The 14843-nt window shown below is 29.3% G+C and overlaps 1 protein-coding gene across 1 annotated transcript in view; it reads right to left on the bottom strand.

The window, feature by feature from the left end:
• Nucleotides 1-14779, bottom strand: part of Ist1 (increased sodium tolerance 1-like protein) — a 28152-nt gene extending 13373 nt beyond the window's left edge. Inside the window, exons 1-4 of the mRNA XM_075376252.1 lie at nt 14412-14779; nt 10126-10258; nt 6002-6145; nt 3871-4032 (exon numbers count right to left, since the gene is read on the bottom strand). Of these exons, the coding sequence (XP_075232367.1) occupies nt 3871-4032; nt 6002-6145; nt 10126-10258; nt 14412-14680 (708 nt within the window). The 5' untranslated portion in view covers nt 14681-14779. The remainder of the gene's footprint in view (nt 1-3870; nt 4033-6001; nt 6146-10125; nt 10259-14411) is intronic.
• Between the last annotated feature and the right edge of the window lie 64 nt (nt 14780-14843).

The following is a 14843-nucleotide window of genomic DNA, read 5'->3' as shown; positions in this document are numbered from 1 at the left end:
GTGTGTGCGTGCACATGTGCCTGACTTAATGACATTTATATATGAGCCACTGATGCGACTAAAATTTGAAGTAAGGATCTTAAAGGAGTGAGGAGACAGAGATTGATCAGAAGTAATCTCATGTGGAGCTGGATTTAAAGAAAATTTTTTTGAGTTTTCAGCTTTTTTAAAAATATAGGATTTTATTTTTATACTTTTCAAGATGCCCAGATTCAAAAATAAAACTTTGGTCAAAATGTTATACTTCCTCTATGATACGATGTTTTTTGTTTGTGCATATACCTTTTTTAAATTAACTTTAAAACTTTATTCAAGTTAATTTGTATCTTTAATTTTTTTTCCTTAATGAAATAATACAACACAGAAGCTTTGAAAATTGTACGTGGGAATATGAAAATGGAATGTTGTAATGTATGAAACATGCCATGCTTGACCAGGATTTGAACCAGGGATCTTTGGATGAAAAACTGAGATGCTACCACTATGCCACAGAGACTGACACAAATGTATTAAAAAAAAAAAACTTCAAAATTAAGGAATAATTTTTATTCCTTAATTTTTTTATTTCTATACAAAATAGAGAGCTAAAATGTAATAGATTAATTGTTAAAATTAATTCTTATTTGTTGAAGGAATATTGTAACAACTGAAAATAATCTTTGTTTGCAATATTAAGGGAGATTCAAAACCCATAGATAAACCCCGTTTAATTAGGCTACTAAATTGTTTTTTATTTTCTAAGTACAATTTAATTAAAATGCTATTATGAATGATAATAATGAAATAAGATATTAATATTTTCTTAAAATAAAATTATTTCTTGACAAGAGTTCTGGATGATATTAACATATATTAAAACTTAAGAGATTAACTAGATCTGTAGAGATATAAACAAATTCATACAAAAAATTATACGTAGAAATTTTATCAGTTTTAGTGTAATTAAGTTTTATTTTAATATTTTTGTAGTATTTATTTTAATTAAAATATCTTAGAGATTCTTAGTCAAAACTAGTAATTCACAACTACAAAGAAATTCCTATTTACTTAAAAAAAAAAAAACAAAAAAAAAAACATTACACATCAATAATTATTGTTGAATGATATACATATGAAATAAAAAAAAATTCATGTAGTAAAGAGCTCTAGAGAAATTTATTAGACAATGTACAAAGAATTATTAGAAATTAGAAACATTCTTTACCGCAAAAACCACAGAATAAATAGAACATTATCGCAAAGGTAACAGAATTAAAAGAACATCATCTATCACAGGTAATGTGATGTCTGAATGTACTGGAATTCCTTTGCAATAAAAAAGTAAAGTAGAGAGGAGTTATAATCTTTTTATTTTTAAATAATCTAAAAAATTTAAGAAGCCCATCAAGGATTGTAAGCATGTCAGGTATCAATAAAAAAAGGATGTTTGCAGACATCCTGAGATTTTAATCTTGCAATAACACGACGAATCAGCACAGTTATTTTCTCAAGATAACAAGCACTCCATCCTGTGTAAGGCTTATTAAGAAAATTGAGAGTGAAATGGGTTCCTCATTGAAGGAGTGAGCCAAACATATAATTGTAAAATGACATATATCAAATGTACTTGCAAATGTCAAGCCCACTGAAACACTGATTTTATTTCTACAAGAGAAAATTTTCATTCTCTCCATTACTTTATCTGGTACCTCAGAAAATTTATATTTATCATAGTCATAGTCATCAAACTGGTACAAAAAAAAAATGCTGGACAGCTTCCAGAATTAAACATTTTGCAGAAAAGTTAAAATGAATATAACAAAACAAATTTTCAAAATATAATACGTAAAAATAGTTCTATAAATATGCAGAGTGTCCCATATAAAACGCAACCTATCAATCACTCATCCATGAAATTTCAAAAGTCAAGCTTACTCCCCTACTCGTTACTGAAATGGACTCGTTCAACATCTGAACATCGCAGCGGCGCAGTAGAACACTACCGATAGTAACAACAATGCAATCATAACATTCAGTGTATTGCTAGAGACAAGATGGTGTTTTCGCTAGATGAACGTATTTTCATTGTTGAGTCGTACTTCGTACAAAATCAGTGGTTGCAGTGCAAGATTTGTTTCGCCATAAGTACCCGGATAAACCAGCTCCTAACAAAACATCAGTATTAAGGTTAGTTGCAAAATTTAGAGAGACTGGTTCTGTTAATAACAAGGAACACAAAAGATCTGCGTCAATGTTGAATACAGATACAGTCGCTGAAATCAAAGACCGATTACTCGCTTCGCCAAATAAATTGATCAGACATTTGTCTGCTGAAATTAATTTGTCTAAATCAACTGTTCATCGGGCGACCAAACAATTACAATTACGACCGTATCGCATTCAAACGGTTCATCAACTTCTTGAGCCCGACAAAGAAAAACGGCAACAATATTGTCAACGGTTCCGTCGATTTCTGCGTGAGGGAATTAATGTTATGGATTTGTTATTTTTCACAGATGAAGCACGGTTTCATTTGGATGGCTACGTAAACAGCCAAAACAGTAGAATTTGGAGTGCTGAAAATCCCCACGTTTATTACAAAAAACAATTACACTCGCAGAAGTTGGGCGTGTGGTGCGCGATATCGCGAAAGAAAATAATCGGTCCTATTTTTTTCGAGTACACCATTAATGCAGAATGATATCAGGATATTTTATTTCGGTTCATTGCACTCTTGGAAGAGGAAGACAGACACTGGTGGCTACAACATGATGGTGCAATATCGCACTACGCAGGTTCAACTTCTGACTTCGTTGAGGAATTCTTTGGTAATCGTGTTATCGGTCGAGACTTGTGGCCACCAAGATCTCCAGATTTGACTGCGGCGGATTTTTTTCTGCGCTGTAAAAAGAATTGAAGCTTGTATTCAAGAAGATGGCGGCCACTTCCAACATTTACTCTAAATGTAAGGTAATGGATGGTAATAATAAAAATTACATTTACATTTACACATGCCTTTTTATTATTTCAATACCTACCAATATAAGGTTGGGTTGTGTTTTATATGGGACACCCTATATAATAATAATAAACAACGTAAATACATTCAAATACCTTTATACAATATAATGCATTCACCCCAAACTGCAAATAAAGAACATAAGAATGTAAAAGCATATACACCAACAAATAACAATTTATGGTCAAAAACAAGAAACTTGTTTCACAAAAATAAATTGTATAGTATATAATCATAAAGAATGAATTGAAAAATAAATAAAATAAATGAATCACCAATATATAACATAGGAGTTAAGGAAACACTAAAGAAATAGAAACAAATAACACTAGGAAGCAGATTACAATTAAGGAAAAAATTTATTCAAAGTAACGGGTCTTTCAAACAGGACACAACCCCTTTGTATGATGACATAAATTTATTACAAAAATATTAATGTTAATAAAATACACAACAACATTAAAATTACCTTTAATAACTTTACAATAAAGTTCATCAAAATGATTTCCTGTGGTCCCAATGCAGGTTCATAAATGTATCATAACATTTGCAGCCACTTTCTGTTTGCTCAGCAATGTTTGAAATCTCATTTTCAATGTTAGCCTTCAATTTGTCAAGTGTATAAGGTTTGTTTTTAAAAACTACACTTTAAATATCCCCAAAGGAAAAGACTGCTGGCGTAAGATCTGGGGATCTTGGTAGCCACAACCCTTTTGATATCAAACAATGGGAAAAATATTCCCACAATATATCCAGTGTTTCATTAGCAGTATGACACATTGCATTATCCTGCTGAAATCAACATTCTCGTTCATGAAAATCTAACATTTAGATTTATCTAACACCACAGATAACTAATGATCAATACTTACTGGATAATTGAATGGTTGATAATCACTAGGCACAGTAGGTGGTTGTGGATAACCAACAAAACCAGGTGGACGAGGACATAATTTATTATCACTTAAGTTATTGGGTATTCCATCAAATAATAAAGCATCTAACCCTTTAGTCTGTTCTTCTTCTTTCATTATCTTTAAACAAAACCATACATCCAAATTAAAGACAAAAAATAAATAAATAGTAACTCGAATGTAAAAAATTAACTATTTCTTTATTAGACAAATTATAAGTAATATTAGTATAGCACTTGGAAGGATGAACATCTATTTATACAAAGTTTGATCTAAGAATATAAAACAATTAACAATTAAGAAATAAATCTTTATAATGCATTTTACAACTTTTTTTTTATCTATACCAAAATAATATTTCCCATCTTATTTAATAAACTATTCAATAAGTATTTTGCCTCGATAAACATTTTCAATGATTACACCAGCGTAAGGCCATATTATGATTATATTTCGATTACAAAAGTATAAAAATGTTATACTGTTAATGATTTAGAAATTTTGACAGACAAGCCAATCCTGAAAATATTAAGAAAGAAAAATAAAGTAATGTACTCCCATCAAGTAAGTTTAAAAATTTATTCTGTTTTAAATGCTGCTGTAGGTCTCATGATACAATGTTATGTATAGGAAATGTTATAAGATTGATTTTCTCCTTCAATTGTTACATTCCAACAGCAAAAATGGTCTGTTCTCTATGAAACATTTTTTGCAGCAATAATGCAGCACTTTACAATATTAAAGCAAAGTGGCTTTTATTTGTCAACAATAAAACTGAATAAGGTTGAAACTGTATATTATTTAGCAAAATGGTATTAGTGTTTATAGATTAAACATATACTAACTATACATTAACAAGCTGTTCATTTTGTATGATGATAGGTCAATTTTCTGTATGGATCATCTGGAAAAATTTGATTCAGAGTACGTTAATTCCTGTTGCGTAATTATCCACCCAGTTACTAATTTTACAGCCAATCCAAAAATTAACTTCTATTTCTTTATTAAAAAAAGACCATTTCAACATTTTTATAATAAACAATTTGAAATTATAGCAATCTTTTATTTTACAACATACTTACTGACCAAATAAACATTGGCCATGCATTTAACAAGCTTTTGATTTTTATTACCATAAAATTCTACAGCCAAAGAGAGAAATCTTGAAATTCACCATCATTACAGAGCTGAGATCCAGACACAGAACATTTATTTTCATAATTAACTTAATGAAAAAACTATTAAAGTTTTTTTGCTAAAAGTTCAGCCAGCCAATCTACTTGACAGAGGAGTAATGTCTCTTTTTTCATTGGCAAGGATCTGGACTTCAATTCCAGGTAAAAATTATTAGGGGTTACAATAAATATGCTGCATGTTTCTGCTTATAATAAAATAGATTTAAATCTATATAAAATCTAATAGCAATATTATTAAATAAAAAAAAAAAAAAAACACATTATTTTTCATTCTGTTATTTACAATCAGATTATTCAACCAGATTCAATTATTGCTTATAACTACTTAAGAGCTTATTGAATATCACTCATAGATCCACTAAAGTATGATTTATGATACACTTAACTGCATTCTAGACAATCGTAACTACTTTTCTATGTCAAAAACTTATAAACTCTTCTATATCATTAAGCTCTAGATTTCTTTAATAAAATAGGGATTCCCTGAGGATAAACTTTATTTTTAATAACTGATTTCTACCAGACAGGTAGAATTCTGTCCTTAAAATTAGGCTTGTGAAACATTCAAATAAAAACTATTTCCTATTCTCAGAACAATTAATTTTCAGAACTATATTAGTTTTAAAAAAAATTGATTATATTCTAATAAATTTATATAGATCATCATACAAACTGACAGAGTGTATAAGTTTTTTGGTTGCATGAAAGTCAGTAATATAATTAAATGGATTGCATATTTATTAGAAGAGATAGGGTATGACACCTTTCTATATCATTACATTCTGCTTTAATGTTACTAAATTGTGCATTTATTATTATTGTTTTATTTATATATTCAACAACTAATTTTTATATATACATACTCATAAATAAAGTAATAGAATCAATGTTACCTGAGGATCAGGAGTATATGGAATATTATAAGTTTTAGATATTTCTATTAAGTACTGTTCAACAAGTAACTTTGGAGGTGCTTGAATGCTTAATTTATGTTTTAATTTCTCAGAAACTGTGTCAACTGCTGACAAACGACAGGCCTGAAAATAAAATGCATATATAAATACATAATTTTTTAAATCAAGGACCAAACTTTAATTAAAACATAATTATAAACATTAAAACAGTACACAATTCAGGCACTCTGTAAACAAAGAGTTCATATTTGTATCACATTTGTACTTATTATTGTTAACTGAAAATCCTATGCCATCCTATTTCGGGTTTTAAGTTACAAAGTTCAAGTATGGTATTCACAGAATCATATGGAATTACATATGACATGTAATTTTTTCATATGTAAAAGTTGAGTTAACAGCATCCTCTAAATGTGGTTGTGGTTTCCTGTAAGAACAATAAAAAATATTAATAGAATACCCAATAATTACACACCAGGGAAAACTATCATATCCTTACTCTAAAACTAGATGCAAATGCATGATTGCCTGGATTTGATTTGGGGCAGTAGATTTCAGGCTGTTGATAAATTATATCAAGCTTCTGCTCATTCCATTTATTTGCTTTAGATTCTTAATACCTGAACTTTTGTTTATTTTTGCTGAAATACATTAAAACCTCAATAGTTTGCTATCAATGGTATTCAATGATAAACAGTGCAACCATGAAAAAATAATAATTTCACTTTGATTTGAAGAAGACAATTTGAACTCTGTTAATATACAATTATGTATGGTTTCTTCATACTGAATATTTAAACTTTTAGATAGAAATTGTTTAGTGATTTACTTTTTTCTTAAACAATCAGGAACAATTATACATGTCCTCATGTTAAGTATTTGACGATTATTAAAATAAATATATCTGTTTATTTCTCATTTTATTACTAAAACCTCATATATTTTTATACATATATATTAACATGGAAGATGAAATAGAAAAAATAAAAAGTAAGAAACATCAAACATTGCTAAAAATTAAGCCTGCGACCAGCTTATCTAGAAAGCAGCAAAATCACTAAACTAGGATCCTGGAGTGAAATGGTAAATTATCCTACTCTGTCCTGAACAGATGGTGAGATAGTTATCCCATCTCACCATCCACTCCTTTTACTTATCTAGAAAGCAGCAAAATCATTAAACTAGGATCCTGGAGTGAAATGGTAAATTATCCTACTCTGTCCTGAACAGATGGTGAGATAGTTATCCCATCTCACCATCCACTCCTTTTACTTATCTTTGGTCTGTTCTTCCCAATTATATGTTCTATGAATACAGGTTTGATTCTAATAGATTCTCTTGGCTGAGGATGCAAGGACCTGAAGAGCCAGTCCTTGACATCTGACAGAAAGCTACCTGTGAACCAAGCTGATCCACAAGCTGCACATCAAGTCTAATGTCTGAAATGGCTATTGTATAATGCAGACTTCCTAATCCTTCTTACCAGTAACCACTAAATCAGCTGACTAACCAGTACGAAATAATCTTTATTCACTCTCAAATATTAACAATGAATAATTCTCAATACACAGGATATCTCTTGAAGAAACTGAAAGAATTTCAGAATATGTTCTACAAGGAAAATAAAGAAAAAAGTTAGAGCAAAATCATATAAACATGGGTTCTGAACACATCTGAAAAAAGTTTTTAATTTGAAAAAATTGAATAAAACAGGTCCCATAATTGTATCTCTAGTAATTTTTGAGAAAATTATTGTAAAACAAAAAAATGGTGTTTCAAAACACATTTTTTGGGTTTTATGCATAATAACTTGGTAAAATTGCCAGCAAACAAGAAAAAAATAGCAACAAAATGTATAGAGAATTTAATTCTGACATTATTACTACTTGGAAAAGGGCTATAAATAATTGCGTGTGTGTGTGCCAGATGGGTGCTGAATATGTTAGCTGACACACACAAGGAAAACATGTTGCTGCAGTGCGTGAACTTTTGCAGCGTTAAGAAAATGAAGGTGATGAATTGTTTTATAATATTGTTACTTAAGATGAAAATTAAACTATTACATAGAGACAAAGCACCAGGCAATGCAATGGCAACAATTACTACCTCCTAGACCGAAGAAGTTCAAATAAGAATCTTTGGTAAAGAACTTATTTGGGACAAAAAGTGCTCGCTTGTTGAATTTAGTTATCATAAAACTACTGTGAATGCTGATACGTATTACAGAATGTTAAAAACTCTTACAAGAGCTGTAAAATACAAACAACATGGAATGTATGACCACGTCCGACCACAAACAACTTGCTAAACAGTAAGGCAATTGGGAAAATTTTATTGGAAATTCTTTTATCATCCACCCTGTACCCATAACCTAGCTCCCAGTGATTACTTTATTTTTTTTTCAAATGGCTTGCACTACAAGCTTTGAACAATGAGAGTGAATTTAAAAATGATGTTACTGCATGGTTTAAGTCACCAGAAATGAAATTGCTTGAAGAGCGAATGAAGAATGAAGAGGGAGTGAAGAAGGCAGTTGTGTAGAAAAGTAGTAAATAAATGTAGTTTTTATGCATAAGTAGTAAATTTTGTTAATATTTTTCAGTTCTATTTTTATTTAACTCTTTAATTATATTGATGATTAATACCCCATAACTGAGTGGATTATTTTATTAACTGATAAGCCGATCATGCTCTTGAACTTTAACTGCATACATTTCATTTTATATTCATAATACCAGCAGAAAAATTTCAATATAATTGCATAACTTAACAGTGTAATATTATGGCAAAACGTGTTAAAGGGTTTATATAATAAATATATATTTTATAGACTTAAACAATGAACTAAACAAGAAAATAATTCACATATTACATCAACACCTGGTGTAAATTGAAACAAAACTAAGCTCTAATACCACATTTTTCTTCAGAAAAAACTAAACTAAAATAAAAATATATGACACGAATTCCGCAAATCAGTAGAAAATCACTAAATGCTCTTATTTGAAAATATAACCAAGAAACTACAAACCAAATACGTATGAAATTCAAACTATGGAACAACTGATCAGGAGAAATACAGAATGAATACGAAAGATTTTGTTCCTTTCGGACTTCATTGTATTCATTGTATTCATTGTATAACAGTAATTAGAGAAAAAACATTTTAAACTGTACTACCTTTAGTCTAAGACCTTTTAGTACAAATTGCAGTTGTTAGAGTGTTGAATCTGATGATATGACAGAAATCGTAATATTACAGCAGAACAAATTGGGATACAATACTTGACTGCGTATTATTACGGCAAAACATGTTAAAAGGGTTAAAACTGACCTTACTCTTTAAAAAAACCTGGAATATTTTACCGGCAGAAGCAGGTTTTTTTTATTATTAAATATTCTAATACATATAGTCATAAAAAGGTGCATATAGGTGATAGTTGCACAATATTTACAAATTCAATATTATTACCTTCACTTACAACACAAACTTTTATGTTATAACATATAACAAGTGAAGGTACCAACAAATTAGCGAGTAAAAAATCAAAGGTTTAGATTAACAGAGAAGAAAAATGGCCCTGGCCAAACAGAGTGCTCTAGTATATCATTCAGTGGACCTGGCCAGCCAGCACTAGTACCACTGCCAGTTAGGTAATGAATTTTTGAAAAAGTGATAAAAAGATAACCTCATAAATGCATACAGGTCTTGGTAAAGAATTCAGGAAGAACCTTACAAGTCATCCTTAGACTATATGAACAGTCTTTGGACGTGACAAATGACTTCCCAATGAATATGGTGGGGTTGTGGAATTATTTAAAATCTGTGAGTTCAATGAAACACATTATTTACTCCTGTAATATAAGATGCTCCAAAACAAGAGACAACATTTTTTTTTAATCCTCTTTTCATGAATAAGTTTAATTCAATGGACCATTTCTTTGTTTTGCCGACAACATAGCACTGGGCCTAAAGAATCAGAATGATAAGAGTGCAAAAAGCTTTTCAGGTAGAGTTTGTAAGAACTGAAGTTAAGGTAAAATTGTATAAAAAAAAATCTACACCTTACAAAAATTGAAATAGCAATAAGTCAACCACCCACCTCTGTATATTTTTTCCCATATTTCAATGTAAGCTGTTCTGATATAACTTTCATTTCAGTAACATCAGTATACAACTGTGGTGCAACCCATAATAAACTGGAAACTGCTTCTGCAATGCTAGGATCCAGTGTTCTAAAAAAGAAATAAAACAGTAATTTTAATTAAAAAAAATTGCAAATCAAGCTATGAAAAGATAAAATAATGAATATAACGTGCACTGAATTGTATGAGGGTTAATACTTGACTACACATTCAATGGAACTACACTAAGCTGTGAGTTATCCATCTACGACATGGGGATTAACTCTTTTTGGACAATTCCAACCTCATACATCACATCGATGTTATTACTAGCAAGGCTGCTCGAGCTCTAGGTCTTCTCATCATAACATTCAAAATGAGTCCGAGTGTGGAGGGTATGAGGATTGTTTATGCTACTCTTGTCAGATCAGTTCTGGAGTTTGCGAGTGTTGTTTGGTCACATCATCAGCTTGGACACATCCAGCGTCTTCAGAGGATATAAGACAGATCTTTGTGTGTTTTTGGGGTCATATTTGGCTTTAATTACTGGTCTGTGCCACTGAATGCCATGGAGGAGGTCTTGGGAGACAATGGCTGCATGATGTGATATTTCTCCGTAAAGTTCTTGTCGGCGAAGTAAACTGTCCTGAACTACTTAAGCTGTTTGATTTCATAATTCTGAGCCATACTTGATCATCACACCTGTTTAGCCATCATGTGTGTTCTACCAGTTATGTGCTTCATAGCACTATTCCGTGACTTCGTACTCATTCTTAAAGCTTAGTCAAATATCTTCCCATTGAAAAAACTTTGGTTTACAGTTTAGCTGTTAAACACGATAATCAACCTTCAGTGACTAAAATTAAATTTTTCTGCTAATTTTCCCTAAAAATTCTTTCTACTTCTATACAAAATAAATAAATTTCTCAAAATCAAAACTGCTTAAAACAAATTGTTAAAATATTCAAATTATTCAACCAGTTATGAAAATTACTGCTTTAAAGTTCTTCAGTAATGCTGATTAAACTATGATTCTGCTGCAACCTATTCTTTGTTATTAACTTAAATGTATGTAAATATAATTAAAAAATATGCATATATTACTCTAAAAATATAATTTTTCATGAACTAAAAATATACATATACTTTTTTAATGTTTATTTCATAAAAACTGAATATAAATTACATGTGGCTTCACATGTTTTTGAAATGATATAGTAATTTTGCAGAACAGCATGAATGAATTAAATTTTTCAAAACCAGAAAAAAAAATTTACTACAACCTTTTTTCTAAATACGTTTCTTATATATTTTTAGAACTATCATGCAATTCCAAACTACTGAAATGACTCCTGAAAGCAAATATGTATTTAAAACACTGTTCATTTAATTATTTTAAGTATTTAATTTTTAATAATTATTATGGTTATCAGGTGGACAATGTTTTGAGGAATTTGCCTAGGCAATTACACAATCAGAGAAAGTAAATCATATTTGTCACTAATTACCAAACAAATCATATATACACTAACACTTTTTACACTTTTATCATGATGTTAATTCATTATTACAAATAATGTAAAAACAGAGCTGTTTTCATTTTATATAATAAAAAATATATAGTGTGATCAAATGTATGAGCTAAATATGATTCTTTAACTGATAAGTTAATGGTGGCAGTCTAATCAACATAGATGTAGAAATGACATAAAACTGAGGAAGGAGAAAAAATCAAGGTCAGCTGTTAAAATAATTCTTAATGTTTCTATGATCAAGAATAGCTCAATATAAAGTATTTATGAAACTTTTGTTTGTTGCAATAATAAAATAACTTCCCCTACAGTAGCTGGGCCAAAGAAAAAAGACTCCTTACTCTATACAGCTTTAGTGTTTCATCTCATGAAACATACATTTCATATATTGCTGATTAATGGTATTAAAATAAATAACCTTCACTTACACATTTTTTTTGTTATAGAAATTTAATTCTCCCTACTTTCCAATACTATAGAATGTTTTTATCGATGGCTTAATAGAAAAAAAAAAAAAAAAAAAAAATGGCTTTCATCAATCAATGGCTTTCATCAATCAATGGCTTTAATCTGTCCCCAGCTTTTACTGTGTGAAGAATGTCTAATCTAGTTACAAACTTATACATCTCTTAGTTGTAACATTTAACTCATAGTTTTGTGCATGGAATGTTGTATAATTAGGTTTTTATAAATATTTATTGTTTAATGATTTTTACTAGAAAATCTCAATCGATAATTAAAATTTATTAATTACCACTTCAATAAAATGAAAATTACAATATAAATTGCGGTACTAATCGGTTATCTGCCTGCCACGAACAATCGTTGTTTAAATCAAACCGCCTGCTGGTCTACTACTACAATCCATTGCAACTTCCTAACCTAACCTAATCCTTTACAACGATTGCAATGCCATCTTGCTGTAGCACTTGGAGACAACAATATCTTATGATCATATTTTATACATAAATGATGTTTTGGTAGAATCCCGGTTCTCAATAAAGAACTGCTTGGCATTCTGTTCAGCATTTGGTAATTGCCAAATGTTCATTTCATACAATGTAAATTAGAAGCAAAACAGATTTAATTAAAGTGAAATACTAACTGTATTCAAAAGATATCAGCTGAATGATAAGTGCTGCTGTCAACAGAGATAAATAAAATCATAACTTTCATTAATTAAAAAAAATATGACAATTAAGTAAATAATGCAAAGCTAACATGTAAACTGATTACTACTTACTGTTTGAATCCATTGGAGCAGAAAGATACATGGCAAATAACCAATAAGAACCTAAATTGCACATTAATGTGTAATGTACATGAAAAAAATTAAGACATTTTGGTAGTCTGTGACTTATAATAATAAACCAGACGTAACCTACAATGGTGAGTTTAAGTAATTGTCAAGCCTCATTTAAAACAAATTAAAAAAAAACCTGTAAATTTGCAGTGTTTTAGCCCGACATGCTATTACTAAATTGATCATACTATTACAAAACATCAATGTACAACTTGCTGTCAAAAAGTTAATCAACAATTTTATATAATTTTTTAATATTGTTGCATTTTTCTTTCACACTTGTGATTACCTTTGCTATTTTGTTACTATTTAGTTTCAATAGTTACAAACTTTTATTTGAGATTTAAAATAAAATTTATTAGTTTTAATCTGCAGAAAATATTGAATATTACTACTTCCACAGTAAATCTCTTAGAAGAAAATGAGATTAATGATAAATAGTAATAGACTACCATAATTAATTATAAAGAGTTCAAGTTATACTGATACTGCTTTTATAAGATGTGTTACAGACCGTGATACATAACACACTGTATAAGTTTCATATATAATGTATTGATTATTTTTAGTATTGTAATTAACTTTATAATTAAAACAAAAACAATACCACTATTAAAAAATTCTCTCTCTCTCTGGCATAAAATAAGTAAAATCAGCGCTACTTTCTCAACTGTCAGATCAACAGTTAGCTTAATGACACTTTACAAAGTATGTGCAACACAAGATTTTGTGAACTCAACATCCCTCAGTATTAGGCTTATAAAACTTATTGTAGGCTACATGTTTTTTAAAGCAAGATGTTAAAAAAATATAGGTCAATTGGAATATAACCTGTCTTGAATATTGATATTCTATTCATGACAAAATCAATGTAAGAACTATTTTTTAAAAAAACAGATGACGTTTTACTTTAATCCTACTAGTATTTTATTTTTTCTAATGCAAACAGTGCCAACAAATTTAACTCATGAATTTCGTTTTCATTTACTCAACTGTACTCTTCTTCATGCTCATTGTTTGTTAACTTTCCTATGTACCTTTTACAAACTACTGATAAATATTTCTTAACTTCCAAAAAATACTTGTGTTCCCTTCTGACCCTAAAAAAACTAATTTTTTAAAGATACTTTCATGGTAATAACTGTATGCATTACTTCTTAGGTTAGATATATTTACAATAAAAAATAAAATTAGGTTTCAAAAATGTATTGTAAAAAGTCAAATAAATAATTGTATAATTAGACACAATTATTAATTTCAAATGTACACAAAACATTTATACAAACTACAATTAGTATTTTTTTGTGAACCAACCCAATTTTAAGCTGTGATTAACACAAACATTTAAATAGTTTCCTTCCTTCAACATATTCTATTCCAGTAACTTGCATTCTAAATAAAACATATTAGCATCAATTTAAAAACTTACTTAAGCTGTTGAATTAATCCAAATCTTGATAAAAGAATATCACTATACATTTCAACTATTTCCAAAGCTTCAATCATATAATCTTCTCTAATAATATATTCAACTCTTATTTTAGCCCGTTCTATTTTTCCTGCAGCAATACTATCAGCAATTTCTTTCCTAGCTTTTTGAGTCAACTCAGCTTTCTTTTTTTGTAATAACTTTATACGATTTATAGCTAATTTTAAATTGGTTTTAAGTTTAGAACAATTAGCGTCCATCTGAAACATTTTATATTATTTTATATTACAGGCACGATAACTTATATAAAAACTTAACAAATATAACCTCTTAACATATAGACGTCACTAAGTACTTTGTGAATCACTTCAGTGTTGTAACAACTATACAACTGCGCTATCTATGTATGCAAAGTATATTTTCTATGATACG

This window comes from Lycorma delicatula, chromosome 10 (genome assembly GCF_047948215.1).
Source record: "Lycorma delicatula isolate Av1 chromosome 10, ASM4794821v1, whole genome shotgun sequence".
NCBI classification, from domain to species: Eukaryota; Metazoa; Arthropoda; class Insecta; order Hemiptera; family Fulgoridae; genus Lycorma; species Lycorma delicatula.
The sequence above is the reverse complement of the archived record's forward strand: the minus strand, read 5'-3'. Positions and strand labels throughout refer to the sequence as shown.